This window comes from Cynocephalus volans, chromosome 16 (assembly GCF_027409185.1).
Source record: "Cynocephalus volans isolate mCynVol1 chromosome 16, mCynVol1.pri, whole genome shotgun sequence".
Taxonomy (NCBI): domain Eukaryota; kingdom Metazoa; phylum Chordata; class Mammalia; order Dermoptera; family Cynocephalidae; genus Cynocephalus; species Cynocephalus volans.
In genome coordinates this window covers 47,132,962-47,146,200 of record NC_084475.1, presented here as the reverse complement: position 1 = coordinate 47,146,200, position 13,239 = coordinate 47,132,962, and the positions used below count along the sequence as shown (strand labels likewise).

At 42.3% G+C, this 13,239-nt stretch overlaps 1 protein-coding gene across 4 annotated transcripts in view; it reads left to right on the top strand.

The window, feature by feature from the left end:
- SPATA6L (spermatogenesis associated 6 like) overlaps positions 1–5,072 on the top strand; it is a 57,013-nt gene extending 51,941 nt beyond the window's left edge. For all 4 annotated transcript variants that reach the window (XM_063081152.1, XM_063081150.1, XM_063081151.1 and 1 more), the window contains 3 exons: positions 9–102; positions 1,281–1,383; positions 4,928–5,072. In XM_063081152.1, coding sequence (XP_062937222.1) covers positions 9–102; positions 1,281–1,370 — 184 coding nt within the window. In that variant the 3' untranslated portion in view covers positions 1,371–1,383; positions 4,928–5,072. The remainder of the gene's footprint in view (positions 1–8; positions 103–1,280; positions 1,384–4,927) is intronic.
- The last annotated feature ends 8,167 nt before the right edge of the window (positions 5,073–13,239 follow it).

The following is a 13,239-nucleotide window of genomic DNA, read 5'->3' as shown; positions in this document are numbered from 1 at the left end:
TGGAGCAGGTTCCATCCTGGTTTTGAGTCCACATGGAAGAAGATCCATGAAAGGGTATGCAGTCTTCTGACATTCCACAGAGCTCAGCAGCATCCAGACAAGGTTAGAGCTTCTGACAAAACTGGATCTTTGCTGACAAAATAATATGGGAATTGGGACTTACAGTTTAGTGGGGGAGATAGGCATTAATCAAGTAACCACAGACATGTGACACCAAGGAGGGCATATGCTGTCCTGAGAGTTTATGATAGTGGGTATTTGGCTTGGTTTGGAGTCAGGGCAGACCCCTTGAGGAAGATACAGTGGAGCTTAGATCTGAGGGATGAGTAGCAGCTAATTTGGAGCACAGCATTCACAAAGAGGAGGTCCTGCAGTGGGGTCCTTTTGAAGGACTCAGAAAAGACAGTCTAACTGGTCCACAGCACATTCCCTTCCCCTATGCACTGGAATCCCAATCCAGGGAAGAATACAGTTATGTGTATGGTCTGTGTAAGGTCACAACAAGGAAGAAAGTTCTTCTAAAACATAGTAAGGTGGTTTTGGCTGTTTGAATTTTATGTGGGTGTGGGGAGTATTTTTCATCCGTTTGTAGATATATCCAGTACTTTGTGTCTACTGCAGACATACAGCTAAGTGACCTTTTACAATGGCAAAAGAATTCAAAAGAAAGGTTAACAGCACCCCCCCGTGCCTGTATTAAACCATGCCATGTAGTTGAATTGTTCATCTTGACTTATTAAATACTAGAATATGCTAGATTTACAGGATGACACTTATAGATGAGTGTTGATTACCCTAACCATGGGAGTAGTGAATTATTTTACTTCCTTGCCGAAAAGTCATTAGCTTTGCTTTAATTCCCAACCTTTTCAAGTAAGGAAATCCCTTTAAAATGGAGGGAAAAAAAAAAGAAAAAGAAAAAGTATCTACCTACACACATATATAATGGACCCCACATATATGAGGGTACTTCAAAAATTTTGTGGAAAAATAGAATCAAAAGATAGCACAAATCTTTCCATCATTTTTTTGAAGACCCATAAATGGGATACATTGACCTTTTACACACAAAATGGGATACACAGAACTTTTACATGCAGAACTGCACATCTGGCATCATAAATGGGATAAACAGAACTTTTACATGGAAAACTACACATTTGGTGTCATTGACACCACATAAATGGGATACACAGACATTTTACACACAAAACTACATACCTAGTGTCATTGATCTTACATTCTGGGTAATGCAATTGCTGGATTTGTTTTTGTTATAGAAAGATTCTACATCTGAATTAAATTATATCCTCCAAAGACCAAGCTACCCTCTGAAGAAATACCCACTGCATGAACAGAGATATTTTTAAGCTGCTGTCTTATGTAAGTAAGCAGCAAGTGCTCTTCTTATCTTGACTTGCTGTAAGAATTTTTGTTCTTGCTACCAATATGAACTACCTAGAAATTGTAATGGACAGGAGACCCCAAAAACTGCATTCTTCCTTCGGTCAGCATAACGATAGTGCATGTCTGCCAGCTCTCTTGCCTCCTCTTGGACCACCCCACCCCCCTCACATTTTAACTAACAGACCCTCTGGCCTTCTTTCACTTTCCTGCCTGGGGGCCTTTGCACATGTTGCCTTCTCCATCTGGAATACTTCTTCCTGACTCTGCCCGGGTAATTTCTACTTGTCCTTCAGGTCTCATGAATTTCCATGATATTCCGTCCCCTTTCAGTGTATACCCTTTAGCACCCTACACTTTTCTTTCATGAAGTATGACACAATTTATTATTATATTTTTATTTAGGTTGATGGTTTAATAAAATCTGTCTCTTCTACTAGAATGAAACCTTCATGAGGCCGGAGGCTCTGTGTCTGTTGCTCACCACTTTATACCCAACATTTAGCACAGTACAGTGGAATCCCATGTAACTTTTCAACCACACGTACTAGGTGTGTGGTCTGAGCAAGAACTGTCTTTCCACCCCCACCCTGGTGCTGTCCTTGCTTCACTTGACCCTCCACTCTGCTTGCTGCTCAATAAACATGTTTTGTAAGAGAATGTTGAATGAGGTAATGAGGAACTCTAGAATTCAGATATGTGGCAAGTAGTTGGCCATATCGTGAGGTGTCATCACTTCTCAGATATTCTCTTTTTCTCCCTTGTTAAACCAGGCCCCAAATGATAATAGCTCTTCCTTATTACCTGCTTCTTAAGTGCCAAGAATTGGTCCAAATCCTTCACATGTATTAAATGAGTTAATATTTAATTCTCACAACACCCCTATGAGCTAAGTACTATCATTAGTTCCATTTTATAGACAGGGAAACTGAGGCACAGAGAGGTTTGGTACATTGCTCTAGGTGACATGGCTAGTGAATGGTGGAGCTGAGAGTATCGGGTAACGTAGCTTCAGAGACCACGCTCTTAACCCTTCCATTCTGTTGCCTTTCCAAAGCTACAGTGTGTGATAGGAGAACCCTGGGGAGAAAGACAGAACAGGTGTGTAAAAGAGAGGCCTTTGGAACCCAAGCAGAGTTTGTGGACACTGTCCTTGGATGTCTCCCACTAGGATCCTATAGTGTTGTAGTGTGTGGTCCTCATGATAGCAACATTGAAATAATTGTGAGTCTTTTAAATAAAAGAGTGTGAAATGACCTTCTAGGTCTTCTCTGTAGTCAGGCTCCTGATAGTCTGGTTCGAGGGTCATTCATGCTTTAGGGTGTAAGTTGCCTTGCCCCAGGGCTGACCAGGACTCCCCACCTTCAGCACAGAGGAACATGGAGGACAGCTCAGTGATTGTCCATTCTGGAGGCTTGTGCCTTAGAACGTTCTGCTTGGTAGATTAAAGGATGAATTCTGTGCCACTCAATATACAGTTGCCAAAACAGTCCACGAGGCATTTATTAAGTGGTTACACAGAACATAGCCCACTTAATTACCAAAGGCCAAACTGCACTGAATTTCAACATGGGTAACATCAAGTTACATAAAGCCCTGAACCAGCTGATATGTGGACAGTGATGTGAAGGGACAGAGAGAAGGTAAAGGGAAAAAAGGAAATAGTCTTAGAAAATGAGCTCCCCACACAACAGGATCTCCCACGCAGTGGTTTGGAACGTGCTCATAGGCCTTCCCTGGAAGTCTCCATGCCGTCCTCCCCCTAGATGGATTCTTGGTGAGACAGTGAGTCTGCAGAGCTGCGTCAGTGAGGGTCTTTGTGGTTGTGAAATAAACCCGGGTGACTCTGACTAGTCTTAAGCAAACAGGGCATTTATTAGAAAGACACTGAATATCTCAGTGAATCTGGGGAAGATTCAAACAAGCACGGTCAAGTAGATAAAACAGCTAGAGTCACTCCTATGGATTGGGAAGACAGATCCCAGAAAGGAAGTGTTTGGCACATGACCCTGTGGGTTCCCACTGTGTGTCCCAGTCCCTGCTTCTCTAGAGGACTCTCTGCTGATTGCAACACCAATTCCTGCTCTTTCCCTTCTCCATGTCAGCTGTTTCACTGTCAATCAGCTTGCCCTTTCCTGGCTTCCAAGTGGTCTCAAGATCCAAAGAAATTAAAAGGTATATTTTTACTAGAAAAAGATCAGAGATTCTTGAACCAAAAAATGAGTCCAATTTCCTAACCAGGTAGAGGCAGGAAATAGGTGGTAGAAATGGGTAGAAGAGGTTGGAATACGTCTATTTCTCCTTATCCTGGATGTTTTGGGACTTAGTTCTTTTGGTATAAACAGATGGTCCCTTGTATTCTTTAAAATGGTGAATTTCACCATAAAAAAAAAAAAAAAAACCCAAACAAACAAAAAACCCCACCAAACCCCCCCTCAGATTATCCCTCTAGTTCTCTGGGAAGGTGTGATTGCTGCTGTGTCATGGCCCCACCAAGTCTGTGAGCTGATTGCTCACATCTGGTAGATACTCACTGAGATTCCATTTCAAGGATGGCCTTACCAGGCCACCTTTGTGAAACCTCGTGATCCCACGGGCAGTCAGGCCTTCTGCCTCTGTAAAGGGAGGGAACCTGACCAGACTGCACCAGCTCTGGCACACTGAGTTCTCCATCTGTGTGATCTCAGATTCCACCACGTGGCTGGCCTTCAGTGGGAGCTAGTTCCCTAGTAATGCTCCCTGTGGGAGCGTTGGCAAGGAACACAGGCCTGGATTTCCTCACATACAGACGTGAATTATAGCCCCAAAGCTTTTCAAAAATTAAAGAATGGCAAAAAGGAAATAAACGAAGAAAAGAAAAAAATAAAGGATAAAAATTAATTGGACTGCTGGTTTCTGATTCTGTCATAGCTCCTTAGGCCTCCAGTTCCTAAGACAGTGGCTGGGATGGCTTCTGAGCTCACCTGTCTCCACTGAGTGGGAGCCACTTTACTTCCTCCCACAGGGATCCCTTCACCTCCATTACAACCAAAGCCAAAAGCAAAGCAGCCTACAGATTCCAAGCTTCCCCATTTAAGGGCCCTCCCTCTCTGATCAGCTCACCAGCTTCTGAGGCCTTGTCATCTGGTGGCTTGTGGGGATGGAAGCCATGGATAATGATGCACCTGCCTTTATCCCAGGAGCTCCTGGCCCTGTCAGAATCCAACAGACCACGCAGGCAGTGGCCATACACCCAAATCACAAGGCAAATGCCTGGGTCAGCAGTCCTCGATGAACATTAACATCACCTGGGGAGCTTTGAAAAATACTGATGCTCAGGCCCCACTCCAGACTGATTTAATTGGAATCTCTACAGATGGTACCTGGCGTTGGCATTTTTATAGAAGTTCTTCAGAGATTCTGATGTACATTTAGGATTGAGAATCTCTGCAGTAGGCTGTAAGTTTCTTAAGGATGAGAAATTTGGAACAACTCCCCCCTTCCCCAATACCACATGTAGTATGTGACATTTCAAATTTTGCAGGGGAAAATGAAGGAAAGCTGAAGGGAGGATCATGAAGAACTCACTCATTGCGACAACTGACGCATCCTTAGGGAAATGAAGAACAGTTTTTGTTGTCTGTATTGAGTCACTGGTGTCCAATCCCCTTTAAATCAAACCCTGTACTCAGACCTTTTTGGTACCCAGGTAAGAGTTATTGATTAAAGCGTTTGCTGTTTGGGGCTCACATTTTCATGTCAACCTGGCAAATTTGCATTTTCATTTGTGTTTGTTTTGAGCATGAAATAGAAAATAACAATAGTTGGGTGGCAGGTGCTTTCCCACTTGGAAAGTACTTCTTAGAACTCTAACAAAAATGTTAAGATGCCTTTTCAGGTGTTCTTCATTTTTGGCAGTGGATGTGTTTCTGAAAAGTTCTTTCCCTTCCTTCTTCCTGCTTTCTTCCTCTCTGTCTCTCCCCCATCACCACCCCCCACCAACTCAACTTAAATCTTATACGAGTTAGAGGAAGTTGGTATTTAGAGAAATAAGCGGATAAATCCTCCAGAAAAACTGTGAGCCTGATATTCTCTTTCTGATAAATCTGTTTTTGTTGTCTTTGTTTTTTAGTGTTAGGTTTTATTTATATGAAGTCCAATGAAAACCTAGGAAGAGAGCATTACATCTGGAGAATTCAGATCTTATTTAAAGGCTGAATTTCTATGATGAATTTGTAAGAGGAGGCTAGTTTCTTCGGACTGTACTTTAAACTACTCCTTCTGTTCCCTGCCCCTCTTTTTTTCCCTCAGCAATTCTTTATAACTTTGTGTTCTTAATTTGCCTAGTCCCTGAATGCCTGGCCACTCTCAGTAGAGCCACTTATTTATGTTAATACATTTATATGACAAAACCCTCCTCAAATATTTCTCTAAAAAAACCCTATTTTAATAGGTTCTACAGATAGAACTGCCAAAACCAGATTTTAAATTAGTTAGTAGGGTACCTTTATGAAATGCTTACACAGGTTGAGGGAACAGGAAGAGAGAGGACTAGAGGCATGTTTGTCGCCATGGGCACAGCCCCAGAGAAGAGGGGGCCTGCAATGCAAACCTTTGTCCTTCCTTCCTACTGTAATCTTAGCATTTTCCTCTACTGTTCTTGCTAAGTTCTGAGTGTTTGTGTCCCCCCCAAAATCATATGTTGAAAACCTAACCCCTGAGGTGATGGTATTGGTAGGTGGGGCATTTGGGGAGGTGATTAGGTCATGAGGGTGGAGGTCTCATGAATGGGATTAGCGCCTTCATGAAATAGGCCGAAGGGAGCTCGTTTGCCCCTTTCACCATGTGAGGACACCACAAGACGGTGCCATCTGCGAGCCAGGAAAGGGGCCCTCACCAGACTCTGAATTGGCTGGTGACTTGATCTTAGACTCCCCAGCTTCTAGAAATGTAACAAATGAGTTTCTTTTGATTATGAGCCACCCAGTTTATGGTATTTTGTTATAGCAGCCTGAGTGGAGTAAGACAATACCCTAAAACCCTTTTAGTTTTTACAAGATCCAGTGAGAGTCAAGTTTTCTTTTCTCATTATAATCATAAGAATGGGTTCATTGGGTAAATTAGGAGAACAAAATTAAAAATTAAAACTGAAAAAGAAAACCTCCAAAAACAGAAACAGCAAAATAAAACTCATCTTCTTAGAATTTCAGCCAAATAAAGGTATGTATTATAACAAGCACTCCACCTCGGGAAGGCAGACAGATAGCTTAGCTTACATGTGCTTATATGTTCTCGGTGTCTCTGAAACTATAGTTGTCAATTTGTTATTTTTACATTACCCCTAAGTGGTCATCAAAAATAAAATATACTGTGTGTCATAAAGACTCTGGTACAATTTTCATAAGAAGGTCACTTATGTAAGTGGCGGAAGGAAATCAGCACTAATGAGTTGGTGTCCCATTTCAGTTTATTGTTCACGTATATACTGTGACATTTAATGTTCAGCTTTTTTCTGAAATGGTTTGTATATAACTACTTAATTTAATTTAATTTAATTTAATAAGATCTTAAATGTCCATTCTTATTTTCTTTTGATTATAGCCACCCAGTTTAAAGTTATTTTTATTTTTCTCACTAAATTATTCTTTTTTGCTCAGTTTCTGATCTGCTAACTCTATTATTTAATTATTCCTATTTTAACTTTTTATTTCTCAAGGAATTATTTCAGTTTTAAGGAACTATATTGGGGCTAAGATTGCAGCTGAGGTATTTTGCTTTTGGAGTATGTAATAGTGTGAATAATTTTGTGAAATTGGAGTTAGGATTACTTTGGGAAGATCTGTGTCAATAAACATAATTTTTAAAAGTCCCACCTGTCTTGCTTCAGTTTTAATTCCTTTCTTGACTTTGACAGTTGCAGATCTGTCAAAGCCTGGACGATAATTTTATGAGCATGTTTTATGGGGCTTGGGACTGCAGGTGCTCCTGGGAAAATCTCCTTTGTGGAAACTTGGGCCCTTCAAACAGAAGCTGCCAAGCAATGAGGCCATTTCTCTATGTTCAACAGACTAACCCAAAGTTAGCTAAGCCTGTAGGCACTGAATTATAAAAGAGATTTTAAAAATGAGAGTGTGAATGATATGTTTGACATAAGGAAGGGGGTTGGCTTTAAGTGTATAATTTGAGAAGATTGATGGGTTATGTGTGTGGTTTCAGCCTAGTCCCTGAACTCCTGGACGCTCTCAATCTAGCCATGACTCCACTCAATTAGTTCCATTAAAGGAGCCCTCTGTCCTCTCTGAAGGACAGCCCAAGGAACAGCACATGCCCTCTAGTTCATGCTGTGACCAGTGAATCTGCTAGCACCACCAGATGGGACTGATTAGGTGACCCATTCCAGCACTCCTTGGGGACTGGCAGGTCTTTGAGAGAACCCGCTCACTTCTCTCGTACTGGGAACCCTGCCAACAGTGAGAAGAGCTGAAACTCTCCAGCCTCCTTGTGCTGGGACCCTTCCATCCTCCACACTGGGTCTAGGGGCACCAAATTATGGCAGCAAAATTACTTTGTTTATCAGAGGAAAGAACTTATGCTTGGTTTCACCTTCAGAACTAGGGAATTTGGCCAAAACAGGGTCATGTCTAGGACAGGAGATTCTCCTTGGGGCAGATGGGTCCTTCTCAGGATGACTGGGTTGGCAGAACTGCTTCAGCAGAGTGACGAGTTCCCAGTCTAACATTTTCTCCTGTGGGTTCTGTGTCTTTTAGAGTGATCCATTAGCACTCCCTAAGAGTATAGTCGGTTCTCATCTCTTTGTTTTTAACATTCCCTGTGGTCCACAATATAATATCAGCCCTCCCATTACACATGGAATCTCCTGCTGGGGCTCCCTTGCTCGCTATGGCTCTGTGGTGACCATACAGCTTTGCCTCCTCCTCCAATAGGACAGACAGAATACAACATGTGTTAATTGGGCTTGCCTTGTGTATGTGTGAGGGTCACATGGCAGGGGTGGGGGCTTACCTTCATCTCAATACCAAGAACTCAGGTATGGCAGTACCAAGGGATACTGTAGCCTGCCCCAGAAACAGTCAAGGGGATTTGGGAGCTGCTAGACCATGGAGACACCAGGATTAGGACTCTCAAATGAAGACAGTCATGAAGAGAGGGAAGGGAGACCCCTGGCAAGGCGGAGAGTTTGCTCTAAGGTAAGATAATTGAAATACACATGGTGGGTCTTGAACCTTTGGTTTGGAATTGGTTGGGGATGCTTTAGAACCAGTCAAGGTGGTGTCACTGCATGTCCCCCTGCTTAGCCTGGGTGGGTGTGGAAGATGATATGTCCTGAGTTCTACAGAGGAGGCCAGAATAAGGGCAACTTTGGGAGCTAGGGAGAGCTATGGTCTTCTAAAGACCTTACCCCATCTCACTTTGGGTAAGTGGAGTCCCAGTAAGTAAATGAAGCAAAGGTTTTTTCCTTCTTCCTGCCCGTCTCCCTTTCTCTTATTCATTCATTCTATTGTTTAGTGTCTTAGTTTACCAGGCACTGTTATCAAGTGCTTCGCATTAGCATTGTAGTGTAGGTATTAAGACTGAGGATCCTGGAGCAAGAGCACCTGACTTTAAATCCTGGTTTACAGGCTGTAGTGGATTGAATTGTGTCCCCCTAGAACTCCCTGAAGCTTGAATTGCATCCCGCAGGTTTTATGTATTAGAAACTTAGCCCCCACTGTGACTGTTAAGAGGGTGGGAAATCCTATCATGATAATTGAAAAGTGGAGCCTTGAAGAGGTTATTGGATTGTAGGACCTTGCAGTAGTGAATGTATTAAAAATGGTGGTCAGGGGTGTGTTTCTGAGAACTTTAAAAGAGGAGAGTCTGTCTGTCTCTCTCTGCTCTCTTGTTGCTTTATGTTGCTTCACCCCCCCAAGGATTTGTCACCCCACTTCCCCTGGGTGACGGAGATGCAAAGGATTACTCAAAGCCCATCTCTTCCAAGCAGTGAGAAGCCCTGAAGTGGTTAACTTCCCTGGGAATGCTTCCTCCAGCGAGAGGCAACCCTTCCTTGGGAAATTAACCCTGAATTGGGGTTCTCTTCCTACATTTATTTTCCAGACCAGGAAGTTACAGGAAGAGAACATAGTTGGGGTTATAGTTTAACAATATAGGCTGGTAACTTTCAGTGAAACAAGCCAGATGACATTCCAGTAAGACTATCTACGAAAGCTTGATCTTAGCAAACATTCCTTCTTTCTCTAGCAGTTATCCAGCACCCTAGATATCAATCAGTAACTAATCTGTCTTTGAGCCAGCAACCTTGCTGTGCCAGAATTCTTATCTTGCAACAGAGACTCACTAGCCTGGGGAAATTTTCCTGTCCTTGCAAGGTCAATATTTGAAACTTCAAGGCTTTAGAAAACCAGGCCCTGTGAGGTACATATGCTTTCTAGTATATTCCACATTCTCTACTTCCACCACCTTATAACATGAGACCCCTGGGTCACTGTCACCATCACCGGATGGATTTTGGACTTCTCAGCCTCAGAAACTATAAGTAATAAATTTAGTTTTTGTAAATTACCCAGTTCCATGTATTTTGTTATAAGCAATGCAAAACGGACTAATAACCCAGGCTGAGTGACTTGGGCAAATAATTTAACCTCTCTGTGCCTTGGTGCTTCAGTGTCTGTATGTGTAAAGTGGAGGTAATAAGAGTATCTACTTCATGATGATGTTATAAGTAGATAACACATTTAAAGTACATTAAATGAGTGCCTGCCACGAAATGAGCACCTGGGAATTGCTGGCTATTCTTACCCTCATCTCATTTAATTATTTGAGGAAAGCATTATTTCCCCATTTTCTTGCTAAGGACACTGATGCTCATAAAAGCAAATGTCAGAGCCAATTTACAAACCTTGGTCTGTCTTGTTTCCAAACCTCATTTTCTCTCTGCCACTTCCTTGGTTATCACCTGATTGTCCCTGAGGCTGGTACATCCTGGATAATTCAACCTCTAAAGGGTTTAAAAAAACATGAACTCAAAGCATTTCAGTCAAGGTGACAGGGCAACTAAGGTCTCTTGACAGAAGTCGGAACAAGGTTAACCACTTCTTGTTTAGGTCAACAAGAGATGCTTTCTGTTCTTATTTCCTGTCATTGGAATATTATGTTTGTAAACAGCATTTGTAAGGAAGTTCGCCTTCCCTCCTCACCCCAAAATAAACTTCCCTGTTCCTCTTCCTCCAGGAACTGACATTCACTTAAATTTTTAAATGAGATAAATATCACACCTGTTTCAGTGTGATGACTTCCAAGAATAGACTGTAGGCAATAGGTGTTATTGCCGGAAGTGGTGGATTCGTGGTGGGAACTTATGTCAGGAAAGCTCATTTGACATTGCATAGAGGAAGTTCAACCCAGGCACATGATGACATCCTTTATTCATTAGGTCATGCGATCCCCCAGCCCTGAAAATTAACCAGATTGATTCCATAGCCTTTCATGGATGCACTCAACTTGTATTTATTAAGCTGCTGCTATGTGCTCAGTATTGCACTGGACTCTGTGGGGTAGGGAAGGGTCACGCTAAGGGTCATAATGTCCAACCTGTGCTTTCCCCAAGTTTCCAGACTTACTAGGGCAATGAGATGTTTCAAGTGTGAGTCTTGAAAGATGTTGCAAACTCAGATGTCTTCAGGACCAGGCAGGATTTGTACGTGTCAGAAGCAGTGGGGTTTGAAATAATGGGGAGTGGTGGGAACTGGAGTGGGATACACAGTGTAGCCTCCCCCCACCTCCCTTAAGGTGTTCAAATTCTTTAAATTCAAATCTAAAGCAGCAAAAGACTCTGTGGCCACATAAAGCTGGTCTGAAGCTGGGTCTTGCCCACAGCCACCAGTTTTGACTCTTGTTTAATAGTATGAAATAGTAATATTGATTTTCAGTGAGGTTTGTGGAACTCAATTTTATTACTTTATAATCAAGCCTCATATTGGTTAACTTAATAATATAAGGCAATACCTGATTATGTACCAAGATACTATTACTTCTGTAGGTTCCAGGAGTAATTAACAATGGGGTTCTTAGGGCTGAGGGCCAAAAATTTATTTTTGGCATTGAAGAATAGGAAGACATGGAGAAGAGGTGTGGGAGAAGTGAGGAAATTGAGGAGGATATAATGAAAGGTGTGTGTATGGAGAACAAGAAAATGTCTTTTGGGGACATCTTCTGAAGTGTATTAAACATTAGGCCTGATACTGTAGACTTTGTGCTGTAAACGATAAGAAGCCTTAGAGTTTTGGGGTGATTAAGCGAAGTACTAATCTGATGATTTTATTCAGGATGGTTTGGGAGTAAGTAGCAGAGAAACTCTGACAAAGCCATTGAAGAAGTCTGGAAATTAGGGTAATAGAGCCTAACGTGAGTGGGAGAGTCATAAAAGAGAGAAGGGCTGATTAAACTGTAGGTGGGAAGAAATCATGAGTCCACTTTTTATTAAAATAAGTGCTTTAAAACCTACGGGTGTATGTGTGGAGGGAGGTTTGGCTCCTTTAAGGAAGGAGCAGTTAAGTCAGGTGGCCTGGGCTGAGTTGCAAAGTGAAGATGAGCTACTTAATTATCAGGAATGAAGTACTGATTGAGAGAATCATTATCCTGCAGATATAAGGACACAGTGTCCTTCATTTTGTAGATTTGTATTCCTTATAACATGAAGCAAGATGAACTCAAGGACTAACAGAACAAAATAGGAGTCAAGTAAAATCTCTTGGGGAGGGATTTTGTTTTCATGGTCTCTTTTTGGCAGGGGAGATAGAATAGGGAATACTGAGAATTACTAGGGGCTGGGGTGCTGTGGGGCAGGTGGGTGTTCCAAGGCCCTGTCTTGGATTTACTTTAGTGTGGTTTTTCTTTTTGATCCCTCTGAATCTTGTTCTTATTGTAAAGGTCTTACTGTTGTAAATAAAAGTAAATAGAATTTAGAGGATTATCAAGATACAAGTTGTTTATTCAAGAATAACATGGGAAGAGAAAATGCAGGAATACATGATGTCTAGTTATTCATGTCTGAACAGAAGCTGGGTCCTGGGCCACTCGCTTCACAAAGCAGCAGCACTGTTCACTGAGGGGCTCCCAACGGAAGCCCAGAGCAGAGAGACTCGAATAAATGAACTAACCTCTTACCTGCCTTGCAACCTCAAACCTCTTGGGGTCAAAAGCAGGGAGAAATTGTTATGATCCTAGGTTGCAGGGGAAATAATGATGATTTTGAAAACATCATACCTAATTTAGGAAAGAGACTACAGAAGAAATTTATGAGGTTGATTTTGGATAAATTCAGTATAAAAAGATGGTGGAAAGGCCAATGGGAAACACCCAGTAGAAGTTAGAAATGGGGATCTGAAGTTTGGCTGGAAGGTCAGGGCAGGAGAAACCAGGGGCAGGTACAGATTTCATGGATACACATTTTTGGTAATCTTCTGCATAGAGGTGGTAGTTGAAGCCATGGGTGAGTTCTGATAGAGAGCAGAGAGAGACCAGAAGGATATGGAGCTTGTTCTTGCATTCCACAAATATTTGAGGGGCCCCTGTGTGTTTGGCATAGGCAGAGATGAGACCCACAGGAAGGGAGCAGCAGGGGAGGAGGTTATGCAGGGGATGAAGGGGATGGGAAAGGACCAGAGCAGAGCAGGACATGGTAATGTCCTGGAAGCCAACCTAGAGGAATATAAGCTAATGAACAGTGACAAATATCAACTAAAACCTGACAATTGAGAGAATGCCTTTTGGATTTCACAAGCAGGACATTGTTACCCTGGAGATTCAGGAGAGTGTGGGAGTGGAAGCCAGACTGCA